The sequence below is a fragment of the Elgaria multicarinata genome, chromosome 10 (assembly GCF_023053635.1).
Source record: "Elgaria multicarinata webbii isolate HBS135686 ecotype San Diego chromosome 10, rElgMul1.1.pri, whole genome shotgun sequence".
Classification (NCBI taxonomy): Eukaryota; Metazoa; Chordata; class Lepidosauria; order Squamata; family Anguidae; genus Elgaria; species Elgaria multicarinata.
In genome coordinates this window covers 35,207,902-35,224,714 of record NC_086180.1, presented here as the reverse complement: position 1 = coordinate 35,224,714, position 16,813 = coordinate 35,207,902, and the positions used below count along the sequence as shown (strand labels likewise).

Below are 16,813 nucleotides of genomic sequence, written 5' to 3'. Positions count from 1 at the left end.
TACTAGAATATTGCTCCCAAATCAGTCCTGTGTTGAGGCTTATGTTTGCCCTATGAACACACACACACTCACACAGCCCTCAGCAGCACACACATTACTCAGCACAGTTTGAACTTGTTTGCCTTTGCTGTCCACCTCCCAAATTCAGCCCAGCTAGCTGCCATGAATTTACCTCTTCAGAATTTCGAACTGGAAAAGCAAGAGGCACACACCTATGCGGTGGGGTGGGGAAACATAATGGGTGGCTTGCAGAACAAATACAGCCAATAAATAGATCTTCCCCACCCCTCTTCAACACAATGGAACAGCTTCCAAAGGCAAGCTGGACTTGCAAGGCAGAGCAGAGAAAGTTTGTGCTCTTTGCTTGGGCAAATATTTAATTTCTCTCAGCAATATAAAGACATTACAGAAAGAAAGCATTGATGCACATTTGTTTGTTAAAATAAGAGTTTCAATTAAATCAAGGTACCACCCTGATCTTTCTTTCTTTTGCAATACCCAATTTAATACGTTCTTCTGAGCTGCCCTATGGAAAGAGTGATCAGTTCAGCAAGGAAGGAGACAAGAATTTTATAGGCGACGTTTTCTAATAGAGTAAAGAGCTAGAATCAATTGCAGCGGCTTGACCTCTCAGGGTCATGTGACTAATTGCACTTTAGTCAGCCACATCAGTGTGTGAATTGCTTTCAAGATAAGTCAAGGCATAAATCCCTCTTAGAAAGGTGAAGCACACTTCAGATTGTGCGGAGAAACCACCTCTGTTTTAAGCTCCCCTTTTTACAACTGACAATCATGACATTCGATGGCACCTGGAAAGTGGAGAAGAGTGAAAACTATGACAAGTTCATGGAGGTGATGGGTAAGATCTATGTTTTCTTTGCTTCCTGCGAGAATCGCCTTAATTACCACCATTCAAAAGGTTGTTTGTTGGATGTAGCTCCTGCCCCCTCTTTTTTTGCATGGAGTTTGTCTATGTCATAGTGTGCTGTTACTCCATAATTGAGCAACTACACTGTTTACCAACTAACTCCTAGTATTTTGCTCTAAAGCTTGTCTCTTTTGCCTTCCAAAGGGAATTTTCTTCGAAATACCATGCCGGTAAATCCTGCATAATTTTGAGGGTTGCCTCTCCCTTTCTGTCAAGAGCAACTTCTAGAGATACTGCTGTGTTGAGAAGGTTCTCCTAGCATAGGAGATGCAGTTAGGTGGAATTGCTTTGCCCCTTGAATTTTTTGAGTGTACAAGTGTTAAAGGCACAGAAATGGCTATTAACTCTTGGCACGCCATCAATTAGTTAGAGTTGTAATAAAAGAACCCAAAGGCGCCCACTTCTGTTTATGCATTACATGTTTATCCTGTCCTTCAGCCAAGGAGTCCAGGATGTTATGCATCACATGCTTTTATCCTCATAACAACCCTGTGAAGTAGATTAGCCTGAGAGATAATGACTGGCCCAGAAACACTCTGTGATTTTTATAGCCAAACGTCTAGTCTGGCACTGTCCAAGTGCTACACTAGGGCCTTAGCTAGACCTAAGGTTTATCTCGGGGTCGTCCCGGGGTTGTCCCTGCCTGCTCCCGGGATCCCCTGTGTGTCATTTACATGAACAGGGACCCCAGGACATTCTTGGGATAAACCTTAGGTCTAGCTAAGGCCTAGGTCTCACTTTGGTGAAGTTTGCCTTCCATGCTAAACTTGCAAATGTTGGGGAGAGGATTTCATGTTTCCAAAGGCAACCTCTCCTAAGCCCACAAGCGTTTTTGGGAAATGAAGATGGTGGTGGCCAAAGCGTCCCTTTCCAGTGATTTAACATCCCCTTGAGCACAATATGAAAATCCACAAGTCGACTCTGTATTATGTCCCCTTAGCAGAAAGTACTTAGGTCCCAGGCTTTCTTTTGCTTTTCCAAGCATTTTAGCCCTTGCTTTCATCCTGCTGCTATAGGCCAGTCAAGGCATCTGTGGCTTTTCTCAGCTGTCTCCCAAAACTGGCTTGCTGCGCCAACCCACATGGTTAGTTACAGCTGTTCACTCTATTCCATTTAGGGTGACCATATGGAAAGGAGGACAGGGCTCCTGTATCTTTAACAGTTGTACAGAAAAGGTAATTTCAGCAGGTGTCATTTGTAGACATGCAGCACCTGGTAAAATTCCCTCTTCATCGCAACAGTTAAAGCTGCAGGAGCCCTGCCCTCTTTTGTATCTGGTCATACTAGGCATGGCTCCTGCAGCTTTAACTATTGTGATGAAGAAGGGATTTCACCAGCTGCTGCGTGCATATAAATGACACCTGCTGAAATTTCCTTTTCAGATTCAGAAGCCCTGTCCTCCTTTCCATATGGTCACCCTACTATGCAAATTGACATGCTATGCCCAGGATTTGTTTTGTAACTACAGCCTTTGCTTCTGTTCCAAAAAATTTAGAGCAGCTATGCCAATGCATTCCTATAATGGATTTAATCTAATTAAAGTAATTATGCTCATTGAGCTCAATGTAGCTTAGTGCTGAGTAGGCAAGTATAGGATTTCACTTTAAGCCCTTTTCATTGAAGAGAGTGGGATGGAGGGGCAGGAAGTTACTATTCAAAGTGTCACTGAGGTAAAACAACAACAACCAGGAAAGCGAAATGGAGATGGAGACGCAACAGAATTAGTACGTCCAATATTCTTCCTTGGCTTCAGTCTGTGGCAAGGTGCACATCACATAACTTTTGCACTGACTAAACATCCAACAACATTAAAAGGATATAGCAAGAGAGATAGAAATAATCCGTCTAAACTGGGTGAGTTAGCACTGAGCACACATGAAAACTATTTCCAAGGTCAGAAGCAAAGGAGATTGGGTCCAACCTGCCCATCTCTAGCCTTCCTCTAGTCAATTTGTGTACTCTTTTTTTTAAAAAAAGTTTTTTTAAAAAACCAACTCTTCTGCAGTGCACCTCACTTGCTATCCCCTTACCTTCCTAGGTATTAATTTCGTGAAGAGAAAGCTAGGAGCCCACGACAACCTGGCGATCACAATCCAACAAGAAGGAAACAAGTTCACAATCAAAGAATCCAGCAGTTTCCGCACCATAGAAATAGTGTTCACTCTAGGAGAGAATTTCGACTACAGCTTGGCCGATGGAACTGAACTCCATGTAAGAGACCTGCTATTCCATGATGCTTTGTTCTTGCTTGGCTCGTTCTCTGAAAGGATTACAAACCAAAGCTATCCCTGTCAGTCCTGCTTTGGTTTGGGGCAGCTTCTAACCGTATATAAGCTCAACCATCTGAAATTTCTGTCTTTATGTTTTAGGGTAACTGGGACATGAAAGGAAGTCAGCTGGTAGGCACGTTCCACCGGAAAGATAATGGGAAGGAACTTAAGGCACTGAGAGAAATCGTAGGAGGAAACATGGTTCAGGTAAGTTCACCTGGAATAGCTGGTGGGTCTTTTCATTGATAATGCTATTTGTTTTTGACAAGAAATCATGTTAGCCTTTTGACAAGGAATGGAGCAAATATTTTTAAGTCCCAATCCTAAACATTTACTTCCAGTTTGGATGGAGGAATTAGTGGGGGGTTTCATTTTCCTTTGCACGTTAAAATCATTGGGATGACAGCCTGAGGGAGCAATCGCTTATCTCCTCTAAAAGTTGAAAAACTTCAACCTGAACATATATAGTTCATGACAAGTGAAGCCTACCACAAAATGTTGCCATCTTCAGGGGTCCTATTCAGGATTCCAGCCAGCCATGCCCTCTTCTAGAATACTCCATTACAGTCACACAGAAACACACACCAGTTTTCTGTTTTTCCCTTCAACAGCCAGTCATTCAGTTCCCCCTAAACATGCCTCGACTCTTCTGGGGGTTTCCTCCTTTGTTTGTTTGTTTTTTTCTCCCAAAAGATTTCTTGTTCTCCTGCAAAGCTTTAGGCTCCTGCAAGCCTGCTGAGACCTCTCTCTTGTGCAGGGATGGTGCTCCATAAGGATCCACACTTGGGGAATTATTGGAGTTGTAGTCCAGCACATTTGGAGGGCACCAGCTCATGAAAACCTGGTATATAGGATATGCTTCCCCACTCATTGGTGTTCCAGAACATAACATTCTTTTTGGCAAGAGGCCATTCTAGAGTAACTTCCTATGCCTATTTTTTTTTTTAATAATTTTTATTCATTTTCAACACTATATAAACATAAATGAACATTTCCAAAATATATTTGAAACAACACAATAAGAAAAAAAAATACATCAAATATCTGCTTCATACATATTGAATAATTGTTGAGTACAAATATCAAAAACTATTACATATGCCTTATCACACTACAACATTTCCATTCTTAACATAAAAGTGCACCCCCCACCTCGGGATCATTCTTGAGTCCAAAATCTAATCATTTCTTCTGATGGTGGTTTCCCACTTCCCTTAGTAAACACGAACACTAGGAACTGTTTCCAAATTCCTTCGAACTCATTTATTTTAGTTACGCCTTTTCTCCACTTAATATTGCATGTCAGTTTATCATTAATGGCTATGTCCCATACTACTTTATACCATTCCTCAATAGAATATTCCCCTTGGATCTTCCAGTTCCTAGCTATCAACAATCGTGCTGCAACCAACAAACTCGATATCAGCTCTATAGTTCCTTTTCCACACTTTATATCTTCAAATAGTGACAGCAATGCTATTTTTGGTGTTTGTTCTATTTTCATTCCCACTATTTCTTCAATTTCTGAAAACACCATCTTCCATAATCTTTGTACATATTTGCATTGCCACCACATATGTAAATACGTTCCTATTTCCCCACATCCTCTCCAACAATTTGCTGAATGTTGATCACTTATCTTGTTCAATCTAACCGGGGTTAGGTACCACCTCCATAAAATTTTAAAATAATTCTCCTTTATTCTTACTGATAAACTTCTCAACACTCTTTGTTTCCATAGTCCCTCCCAGCTCTGTCGCCCTATTTGTATCTTCAAATCTGATTCCCAAATCATTTTCTCTGTATTCTCTCTAAACTCCTTCTCTAACAATATTTTATATATTTCACTCATTAATCCTTTTGAAACTATACTACCTCCTTTTCCTTTCTCCTTACTTACTACTAATTCTTCAAACCTCGTCATCTTTCTGCACATTCTATTATCTTTAATCCACTTTTTATTCCATTGTTCTAATTGACCATATTCTAGCCAAGATAGCTTCTTCTCCTTTAACAAATTTTCCATATCTTCTCTTGTTTTAATATCTCTTACCCAATCCTTTAATTTTATTTTATTTTTCTCTTTTAGTATTTTACATAATCTACCCTTTAGATCCTCTGGGAAATTCTTTAACATTATTATCGGTGCTAAGGGAGAGTTGCTCGGAAGCAGCTTCCCTTTAAATTTGCTCCAAATTTCCCATTGAGTCCTCAGGAGTGGATTATCTATACTTCCAACCCATTTTCTTCCTCCATCTTTAAAAAAAACATTCTCCAGATTCATCTCTACCTTACTTATGTTTTTTTCTTCCATCCAATATAAATCTCCTACTCCCATAATTGCTTCTACAACATGTCTTAATCTATTTGCTACGTAGTATAATTTTATGTTTGGGAGACCCATTCCCCCCTTTTTTTGGCTTAGGTACCAATTATTTTTATTCACTCTTGCTCTCTTTTCTCCATTACAATATTTATTAATAATATTTTGCCAACTTTTTATCTCGGTTTCTGATATTTTTATAGGTAGCATCCTAAATACAAAATTAATTTTAGCTAATATCTTCATTTTTATCAAAGCTATTCTCCCAAACCAAGATAAATTTAATCTTTTATATTTCTCCAATTTCTCTAGTACCTCCTTCTTTAACCTCGTTAAATTTTCCCTTTCTAAATTCTCTAGATTTTTTGTAATTTTAATTCCCAAGTATTTAATCTCATTCTTAACTTTCAATTCCATTCCCTTAAATTCCCAATCCTTTTCTTCCTTCTTAGTATAGTTAAACAACATCATCTCTGATTTAGACCAATTTATTTTTAACCCTGTAATTTCCTCAAACTCCCTCAACTGATATTTAATTCTTTCTAATTTTCTTAATGGATTCTTAATGGTCAATAAAGTATCATCCGCAAACATGTTTAGCTTTATCTCCCTTACCTCTCCAATTCCTTCTAATTCTTTATCCTCCCTTAGTGCCTTCGCCAAAACTTCCATAACCATTACAAAAAGGACCGGCGAGAGCGGACATCCTTGTCTTGTTCCTCTGGCTAGTCGTATCTTTTCAGTAAGTCCGTCATTTACCACCACTACCGCCGTATTTTGGGAATATAGCTGTTCTATTACATTTTTAAATTTATTTCCAAATCCCAATTTATCTATAATACTCTTTAGTGCCTGCCAGCTCACACAATCAAAAGCTTTAAAAATATCTAATGCCATAATACCTGCCTTAATATTTGCTTTTTTTATTACATTTATTACATTTAAAACTCTACCCACTAAATTATGCATATGTCTTCCTACCACAAACCCACATTGATCTGCCCCTATATATTCTGCCAAAAATTTATTTAGTCGTTTGGCCATAATAGATGTAAAAATTTTAGCATCCTGATTTATTAAAGAAATAGGTCTATAAGAATCAGGATTAGTCAAATCTTTATCTGGTTTTGGGATCAGAATTATCACTGAATGTTCCCATGATTCAGGTATCTTCTCTCCTGATAATATCCTATTATAAAGTTCCATTAATTTTGGAACTAAACAATCTTTGAAGACCTTATAATATTCTGGACCCAAACCATCTGCTCCTGGTGATTTACCCACTTTTAACTTATCAATAACTTCTTCAACTTCTCTTTGAGTTATTACTGACTCCATTAACTCCTTATATTCTGATTTTATTTCCTTCTTTATAAACCTTCCAATATACTCCTCCACCTTTTCTTGTTGAATTTCTTTACCCTTGTACAATTCCTGATAAAATTCCTGAAAAATTTTTATTTTAGCTTTCATTGCATGACAATAATTCCCTCGGCTATCTTTCAACGTTTCTATCCCATTCCTCCCTTTTTCTTTTTGTGTGAGCTTGGCAAGCAACCTCGAGTTCTTATCACTGTTTTCAAAATATTCCCTTTTCATATACATTAAATTCTTTTGAATCTCTTCTATATTTAAGTTTTCTAATTGTTTCTTCTTAGCTTGTATTTCCACTAATTTATATTTATCTTTACTTCGCCAATATCTTTCCTCCAAGTTTTTAATTTCTATCTCTAACTTTTCCTGTTCTGCACGTTGTTGTCTTTTTAAACTACATGTTTCTCTAATACAGATTCCTCTTGCTACAGCCTTCATGGTGTCCCAAATGACTGACCCAGCTGTTCCTCCTTTTTCATTAATTTCCCATGACTCTGACAGTTCCTTCCGAATTTTATCTACTATTTTATTGTATTTCAATATCTTTGTGTTCAACTTCCATCTATATGCCTCTTTATAATCTTTCTTAACTGTAAATTCTAAACTTAACAAGGCATGATCGGTTACTTTTATTACCCCCATTTCCATTTTACAAATCCTCGTTGCAAAGTCTTTTGAAACAAATATATAATCTATCCTGGAGTATGTATGATGAACTGGGGAAAAGTATGAAAATCCAGGCCTATTCCCATTAAGTAAGCGCCACGAATCTAAATAATCATTTTCTTTTACTAATTTATTCAATATAGTCATATTGTTCCTCTTTTCAGCATTAGTGGGATTTGACCTGTCCCTTTTATTATCCATAACCATATTAAAATCCCCAGCTAATATAGCATACCCCTCCTTAAATTCTTCTATTTCTTTAAACAACTTTATAAAAAACTCTCTATGCCTCTCATTTGGGGCATAAACATTAATCAAAGTATAAACCTTTCCCTCAATTTTACCTTTTAACATAAGATATCTACCCTTATCATCCTTTTTTACTTCTTCTAATATAAACCCACTTTTTTTTGAAATCAAAGTGGCCACTCCATTTTTTTTTGATGTCCCTAATGATTTTTCATAATAGGCTAACCACTTTAATTTTATCATATTCGAATTCTCGGAGCCTTGGTGTGTCTCTTGGATCATTATAATATCTGATCCCTCTTTATTTAGCATTTGTTCTATTCTCTTCCTTTTCACGACTGCCCCTAAACCTTTAACATTGAGTGTTGATACCTTTATCTTTTTATCCATAATCACCCTTTTGAAATCTCTTCCGATCCCTTGTGCTCAGCAATTCAAACTTGCTTACATAAAAACACAAACTCCGTACATAAAGCCCCCACCCTCCTACCCCGATCCCTCCTCCCCTACTTTCCCCCCCTCCCCACCCCCCACTCTAATCCCCCCCCATATCCCCGTGAGTCTAGTACTCCAGCCATCTACTTTAAAGGGGGAGGGGGGAGGCAGTGCTGTGCCTGGCCGGCAGGTTTCTATATTAGCATTTTTATTTGCAATTATCTCCAAACATAATTAACAATTCTCTTACTCTCCAGATGTCCCAGCCTCATTCCCTCCCCCACCCACTCCAGCCCCATCTGCTTCCCCATCCAGACCCAGCCTCTTCAGCAAATCTTTACCTTGATCCAATGAGGTTACTCTGTGTTCCCTCCTCCCATATGTAAATCTTAAAAAAACCGGGTAACCCCATGCATAAGGAATTTTATTCTTCATTAATGTTACCGTTATTGGTTTAAGACTACGTCTCCAATTTAATGTGCGTTGAGAAAGATCATTGTAAATTTGCACTGGTTTGCCTTTACACTGTATCTGAACCTTAGATCTCAATTCTTTCATAATTTGCTCTTTTTTGTAATAGTTGCCAAATTTCACCAGTATGTCTCTAGTCCCTTTGTAGTTTTGCCCCCCCACACGGTGGACTCGGTCCAGATCCGATCCATCTATTGGTATGTCAGGTATCAGCTCCTTGAACCAGTTCACGATAATTTCTCTAAGATCTTCTCCTTGCATCTCCTTCAGCTGCTTTATTCGAAGCGAAGATCTACGAGATTGATCTTCCACGGCAATCAAACGCAATTCCCATTCTTTAAATTGTATATTAATTAATTTTTCGAAAGCCTCTTGTTTCTTCTGGTCCAGATCCGCTTTAGCCTCTATCTTTTTGATCTTATCCGAATTTTCCATCGCTTTATCCGCAATAGTACGCATTTGTTTTCTGAATTCACTCATATGCTGATCCATTTTTTAAAAAATAATAATGTTATTTTCTGCTATAATAGCCTTGATTTCCATTAAAGAGGGAGGGTTACTACCACTTTCGTTCCCCCCTTCTGCCATGTTTTCTTCTTTATTTGGTATTGTATCCAAAGAGACTGGGTCTATATCTTCCTCTTCCTGTTCAACTCCAGGGGCTGTACTTTCCAGGAAGGAGAGGTAAGCCAAATTATGATTTGAAGGTTTCTTTTTTTGTATATTAAGCTTTTCCCAACTTTTGATCTTTTTTTTAACGTTGGGCATGGGTCCCTTCTGGGTAGGGCATAAATCTTAGAGTCCAACTCTCTTCCTTAGCAACTTATGCTGGCTTCTCTATTATATAGCACTCACAGCTCCTTCTTCACGAGGAGGGGGGACAGATCCAGTTCACAACAGCATTCACTAGAGGGGATCAGATTTAATCATTCAAAGTCTCTCAGCATCCCACATCTCCCTCACCGAATGCCAAATGCAGCTTTTTTCGCCCCTTCACCCCCCCTTCTCGCCACGCCAATAAATCCAGTCAACCACTTCAACCTTAGAAAGCCAGCATTTCAATCGTTCCCATATGAGATAAAGATGAGAGGTTATAACACAAATCAATGTCCAGCAAGCGTAAATTCCTTCTTTTTAAACTGCGTCAGAGTCAGCGTTTACTTTACTTTCACTTTTGACAAAGTTGCCGTTTAGACAGACATTGCATTAATCATAGTTCATCTCACCTCCCTTCTCTCCACTTTCCCGGCTCCTGTTGGTTTTATAATCATTTTCTGTCAGTTGCTCAAAGATTTATGCCCATTAAAAGAGAGATAATTGCCTTTTCCGGCAAGCGCCGTTCAGAGCCTCAGAAGAAACCCGCCATCGCTCAGGCTGCCAAGCTCCGCCCCCAACTTCCTATGCCTATGAGCTTTTCGATAAAAGGCCATTGCATCTAGTTTGGTTTTGGGCGCAGAATTGAGATCTACATGAGAAGTATTTCATTTCCTCCTTCTCTGTTACGTAACTTCTAAGTGGCACTGTGGTGTAGTAGAACAGCACAAATATGCAAGAGAAAATTGCTTTTGCTTTTGCAATTAAATGCTGCATTTTCCCTGCTCTTAAAAAGGGTTGAGCTCAGTGAGATTCCCAGGTAGGACTGCAGCCTTATTGTGGCATGAGCCATCATAGGCAAGCGCCAGAGATGACTGGGTAGTAATAAGTAAACCTACTTAGAAAGCTCCACATTTCACCTACCGCCATACTACCTTGAACACGCCCGATCTCGTCTGATCTCTGAAGCTAAGCAGGGTTAGGCCTGGTTAGTACCTGGATGGGAGACTGCCTGGGAATACCAGGTGCTGTAGGCTAGGGGGGGAAAAAAAGCTCCACATCTCACTTTGAGAGGTGTGGAATGAAACCATCCCTGGGAAATTCAACATTGTAAATGGAATCTCTGTAAACCTCAGTAGCATTCTGACCTGTGTTTTGTTAAACCATTTCAGACTTACACCTATGAAGGGGTTCAAGCTACAAGAACCTTCAAGAAAGCGTGAACCATAGCCTAGAACTGGAATCTGATGGAAGAATTGTTGTACTTCTTTTTACAGCAACTGTGCTTTCCCCACTAAGCCCAAAGTAACTGTATTCAAATATTATTGCCTGTGTTCCATAACTGAAATGCAATTAAGATATATTTATATTTTATGCCCATGTCTGTTTAGGGAAATGGTGCTGCTAAGCGTACAAAGAATATTTACCTTTTATATATGGGCCAAAAATAAACATTGTTTCTACTCCCATTTTTTCAGGATATCCATCTGTCTTTCATTATTATTGTGTATCAATTTCTGGATAAACTTAAAGAAAAATAGATTGCTTCCTACACAATGCAAATCTAAACAAATTGGCAGTGTTTCAAGGAAGTGTGATGTAGTAGTGATGGGGGACTTCAATTACCCTGATATCTGTTGGGAGACCAATACTGCCAAAAGCGGCCCTTCCAAGAAATTCCTGACATGTGTGGGTGATAACTTTCTCCTACAGAAAGTGGAGGAAGGAACTAGAGGATTGGCAATCCTTGACTTGACATTGACCAATAGGGATGACTTAGTGGATAAAGTGGCAGTTACGGGAACTCTGGGGGAAAGTGACCACGTCATACTTGAATTCTTGATTATGAAGGAGACAAAAGTTGAGTGTAGCCATACACGTACTCTGGATTTTAGGAAAGCTGATTTTAATAAACTCAGAACTATGATAAGTAAGGTCCCATGGCAAGTGAGCCTAACGAGAAAAGGAGTGCAGGATGGGTGGGAGTATTTAAAAAAGGAAATTTTAAAGGCACAGTTACAAACAATTCCAACCAGGAGAAAAGATAGAAGACAACAGAGGAAACCAATGTGGCTCCACAAAAAGCTTAGAGATGACCTGAAAACAAAAAGGGATACATATAATCAGTGGAAGGAAGGCCAGGCTACAAAAGAAGAGTACAGACAGGTGGCACAGAAGTGCCGAAATGGCGTTAGGAAGGCTAAAGCTGTGAATGAGCTGAGATTAGCGAGGGATGCTAAAAGCAATAAAAAAGCTTTCTTCAGATACGTGAGTAGTAAAAGACAGAGGAAAGAAATGGTGGTTCAACTGCTTAATGAGGATGGCAAATTGATAACAGATGACAAAGAAAAGGCTGAAGTGCTCAATTCTACTTTGCCTCAGTCTTCTCCCAAAAGCGGGTCTATGACCCCCCTGGAGAAAGTGAAGCAGAAGTTGAGGGGGCAGGATTGCAGTTTGAGATTGATAAACAAATGGTCAAAGAACACCTAATTTCCTTGAATGAGTTCAAATCTCCAGGGCCCAATGAACTGCATCCTAGAGTAATGAAGGAGCTAGCAGAAGAACTCTCAGAACCTTTGTCTATTATCTTTGCAAAATCATGGAAGACGGGTGAGGTGCCGGATGACTGGAGGAGGGCTAACATTGTCCCTATCTTCAAAAAGGGCAAAAAGGAGGAACCTGGGAACTACAGACCAGTCAGTCTGACATCCATCCCTGGGAAAATTCTGGAGCAGATTATAAAGAAGTCAATCTGTAAACACCTTGAAATCAATGCGGTGATCACTAGAAGCCAACATGGATTTGTCAGGAACAAGTCCTGTCAGACTAATTTGATCTCATTTTTTGATCGTGTAACCTCCCTTGTGGACTGTGGGAACGCGGTGGACGTCATATATCTTGACTTCAGCAAAGCTTTTGACAAAGTACCACATGACATTCTGATTAACAAACTAGCTAAAAGTGGGCTAGATGGAACAACTATTAGGTGGCTTCACAGTTGGCTACAGAATCGGACTTAAAGAGTACTTATCAATGGAACCTTCTCAAACTGGGGAGAGGCAATGAGTGGGTACCGCAGGGCTCAGTCCTGGGCCCAGTGCTCTTCAACATTTTTATTAATGACTAGCTGTACCCTGCCACTCGTTGCTGTGGCATAGTCTGGTTAAATTGAAAAGAAAGAAAAGACAAAGCGGATGTTTCTAATATGTTTAATTTCACAATGCTTGTGGATATACAATATTTTTAGTTGTTCCATTGTCTGTGTAGATATAGAGATTGTCTGGTTTGCCAACTCTAGAACATGCAACATATAATTGTCCATGTGAGAAGCAATCTGTGTCTAGATCTAAACCGCACAATTCTAAAGATTGGCCCTGAGCTTTGTTGATGGTGATTGCAAACGCCAATCGAATTGGGAATTGCAATCTCTTAAAATGAAATGGCATATCTGTTGGAATCATAGGAATGCGAGGAATGAGGACATCTTCACCTTTGAAAGGTCCTGTCAAGATTGATCTCTGACTATAACAATTGCCACTTCGTCTATAGTTGGAGCATTGAATCTTCGCACATGTTCTCCAGCAGGCGTTTTGACAGCATGAATAACAATCTTGTGTATAGCAGATGGCATCATGTCAATTGCTGTTTTGAACAAATGTACTAAATTGTTTTTTTCGTGAAGTAGCTGTTGCAGTTTTGAAACAATGGACCTTTTTATGCCGGTATAAATTCCGCAGCGTGCATTCAATTCATCATTGCCATCACCAATGAAATACATTTGTAGGAATTTATGTTGACTATCTTGAAACGGAAGGAAGGAGCCGGCTTTATGATAAATTTGTCCTTTGACTTTGAAAGTTGGCATAAATGGAGCTGTGATGATTTCTGCGCCGAACGACGTCATTTGGAAGCATGAGTTGTATTTCCTGATGTTAGATAGGAAATGCTTTGATTCTGCGGTATATCCGGCAAGCAAAGTTTGTAAAGGCTCTGGTGGTTCTCCAAGTTGAGGCAGTTTAATTTTTCCAGCAGCGCAACACATTCCTTTTGTTTCTCCATTAAATTTAAGAGCCTTGCAATAAGGACACACTTCAGTCATAGTGCCGATGAGAACATGCCGCCTCAAACTATAATCATCAGCTGGGTTGTACCGGAATGCAAGGCGATTGTAATCGTGTGATTGTTTACCACGGAGTCGTGTTTGACGCTGATGTGCTGTTTCTCGTTGATGTCTTTCAGCCACTCTCAGCCTGTCGCGTTCATTCTGTTGAGAACAAAGCAGATCTGAAGCTGTAGAACGTGATTGCCGTGCTCGCAATCGTGCATCCTCAAGTCTGGCTGAACGTTGCTTGGCTGGTTCCTTGGCACGTATTTGAGGCATTCTTTTTCTTTTTTTCTCATTTGCTGATGCCCGTTCTTCCTCAGTCTGATTTGCAATTTCTCGTTGCAGTGCTTCCACTCTGCGAGTACGACGACCTAAGTGTGATCTTCTGTGAGGCATTATTTGGATGAAGTAAAGCAAATTGTTTGGTTTTTTTAAAAAGGATGTTTTTACGGTGAGAGGGTTAGCTGAAACTCCTGGCAGTTACCTTTCTTCAGAACGTGTAACTGTCACAGGTGTGACATCTATATTCACTCAGCCAATTGTGAGAGAACATGCAAATAAGAGAGAAGGCAGAGGCAGTGGATTGGCCTACTGGTTGGCGATGTCACAATGATCAGCAGGACTGGTTTTGAGGAGGCCTATTTCTTCAATTTTAAGACAAACTTTTGTCCCCATATAGAACATAGTTACATAACAACGCTCGCGTATTCGAATGCAACGTTGTGTCAAAATTTCAAAGCAATCGGTAAAGAACTTTCGGAGATATAACGTCTGTTTCGAACGAACATTTACATTTTTATTTATATATAGATTTGGATGAGGAGGTGCAGGGAACGCTTATCAAATTTGCAGATGACACAAAATTGGGAGGGATAGCTAATACCCTGGAAGACAGAAACAAACTTCAAAGTGATCTTGATAGGCTGGAGTGCTAGCCTGAAAACAACAGAATGAAATTTAATAGGGATAAATGCCAAGTTCTACATTTAGGAAATAGAAACAAAGACACAGTTACAAGATGGGGGATACTTGGCTCAGCAATACTACAAACGAGAAGGATCTTGGAATTGTTGTAGATCGCAAGCTGAATATGAGCCAACAGTGCGATATGGCTGCAAGAAAGGCAAATGCGATTTTGGGCTGTATTAATAGAAGTATAGCTTCCAAATCACGTGAAGTACTGGTTCTTCTCTATTCGGCCCTTGTTAGGCCTCATCTAGAGTATTGCGTCCAGTTCTGGGCTCCACAATTCAAGAAGGATGCAGACAAGCTGGAGCGTGTTCAGAGGAGGGCAACCAGAATGATCAGGGGTCTGGAAACAAAGCCCTATGAAAAGAGACTGAAAGAACTGGGCATGTTTAGCCTGGAGAAGAGAAGATTGAGGGGGAGACATGATAGCACTCTTCAAATACTTAAAACATTGTCACACAGAGGAGGGCCAGGATCTCTTCTTGATCCTCCCAGAGTGCAGGACACGGAATAACGGGCTCAAGTTAAAGGAAGCCAGATTCCAGCTGGACATCAGGAAAAACTTCCTGACTGTTAGAGCAGTACGACAACGGAATCAGTTGCCTGGTGAAGTTGTGGGCTCTCCCACACTAGAGGCCTTCAAGAGGCAGCTGGACAACCATCTGTCAGGGATGCTTTAGGGTGGATTCCTGCATTGAGCAGGGGGTTGGACTCGATGGATTTGTAGGCCCCTTCCAACTCTGCTATTCTATGATTCTATGATTTTATGATTCTATGATTAGCCTGATCCCAAGACCACGAAGCTCTAATTAAACTGGCTTAAGGTTCAGTCCTATGTATGTTCAGACAGAAGGATGTTCAGACAGAAGAAAGTCCTACAACTCTCAGCATTCCCCAGTCAGCCATGATAAGACCTGTAGGACTTTTGGGGCGTTGCTAGACGGGGCTGTAGCGTGCGTTACATACCGTCGTCATCTAGACAGATCCAGATGACGTTCATCCTGTGGTGAAACCTCTGTTTTCCGTGTTTTATGAAACGACTTTAAGCAAGACTTTTCCTGTTGGCGCGTGCTAATTTGGATTCGGGAGGCGGAGGTGTGGGACGAAATGAGGTCAGCGCAGTTTCCGGCGAGGTCAGCACTGGTCAGGAAAAGGCGTGCTAAGCGGAGTGGTCAGCGGTTTCGGCCAAACCTCCTCCGCCATTTGCACCCCGTGCGCAGCTGTGGCCCCTTTGCATTGTGTCAATACTAGGCATGTGCTCCTCTCCGATTAGGAGCGTAGAAGCAGTAGCGGATTGGCCTGCTCCGCCTTACCCAGAGTAAGGGTAAGGGTAAGGGTAAGGCGGAGTAGGGGCGGACCGCGGACCCCTAGAAGCAAGGCGAAGAGAAGCAACCATTTTTCGGAGCTCCTAGTTCAGGCGGAGCGCTCCGGTCGCCATCTTGAAAACATTTCACCATAGGATTGCATTGTGGCAAATAATCGCGGATAACTACATTCTTTTTGAAGCTATCATTCTGGAAATTCTTGTGCACAGAGAGTCGTGGATGGGGGTCATTTTGAGACCACTCTCACCTCTCTGCATCGTGCAGGTCGCGTGCTATATTTTTTTGAAAATCGGGTCAACCGCGCGGCTCAAACGGCGTTTTTCGGCTTTTCGCCCATAGGATTGCATTGCGGGAAAGACTCGGGCATAACTGGGTTGGTTTTTAAGATATCATTCTGAAAATTCTTGTGCTCAGAGAGTCGTGGATGGGGGTCATTTTGAGACTACTCTCAACTTTCTGTATCCTGTGGTTCACGTGCAATATTTTTTAAAAAATCGGGGTTTGGTTTTTTTTTAGTTTTTTTGAAGCGATGACAGGCACATTCAACTCCCAATCCTGATGAGAATTGATCACCTCAGAAAGCATCATCCTCCAATCCCAGTGTTGGAGGGGGGACTAAGGCAGACCCACCCTGAGAGCTTTCTGCTTTGTGTCTCTTTGTGGGTTGGCGTTCGTGGAGGGAACACTTAGTTAGTTAGTGCTCCTGCTTTGGACTTTGGAGATAGATTAGGATAGATTTAGTTTGGCGCGCGTGTGTGTGTTTGTTTGCTTCTTTCTGACTTATAGCTTAGTTTGCCCTGTGTTTTTCCCTTACTTTGATTTAATATAAACTTTATTTTTAAATTTTGGAGTGTGTGTTTGGTTGGTTGGGTTGGTTGCCCCCCC

At 40.5% G+C, this 16,813-nt stretch overlaps 1 protein-coding gene and 1 non-coding gene across 2 annotated transcripts; both read left to right on the top strand.

Moving 5' to 3' along the window:
• The first annotated feature begins 709 nt into the window (after positions 1 to 709).
• FABP2 (fatty acid binding protein 2) lies at positions 710 to 10,957 on the top strand. Its single transcript, XM_063135592.1, has 4 exons — positions 710 to 859; positions 2,967 to 3,139; positions 3,298 to 3,405; positions 10,702 to 10,957. The coding sequence occupies exons 1-4, from the start codon at positions 793 to 795 to the stop codon at positions 10,750 to 10,752; spliced, it is 399 nt and encodes a 132-aa protein (XP_062991662.1). The 5' UTR covers positions 710 to 792; the 3' UTR covers positions 10,753 to 10,957.
• LOC134405226 (5S ribosomal RNA) lies at positions 10,448 to 10,566 on the top strand. Its single transcript, XR_010025952.1, has one exon. It is a non-coding gene; the product is annotated as a 5S ribosomal RNA (ribosomal RNA).
• Positions 10,958 to 16,813: the final 5,856 nt, after the last annotated feature.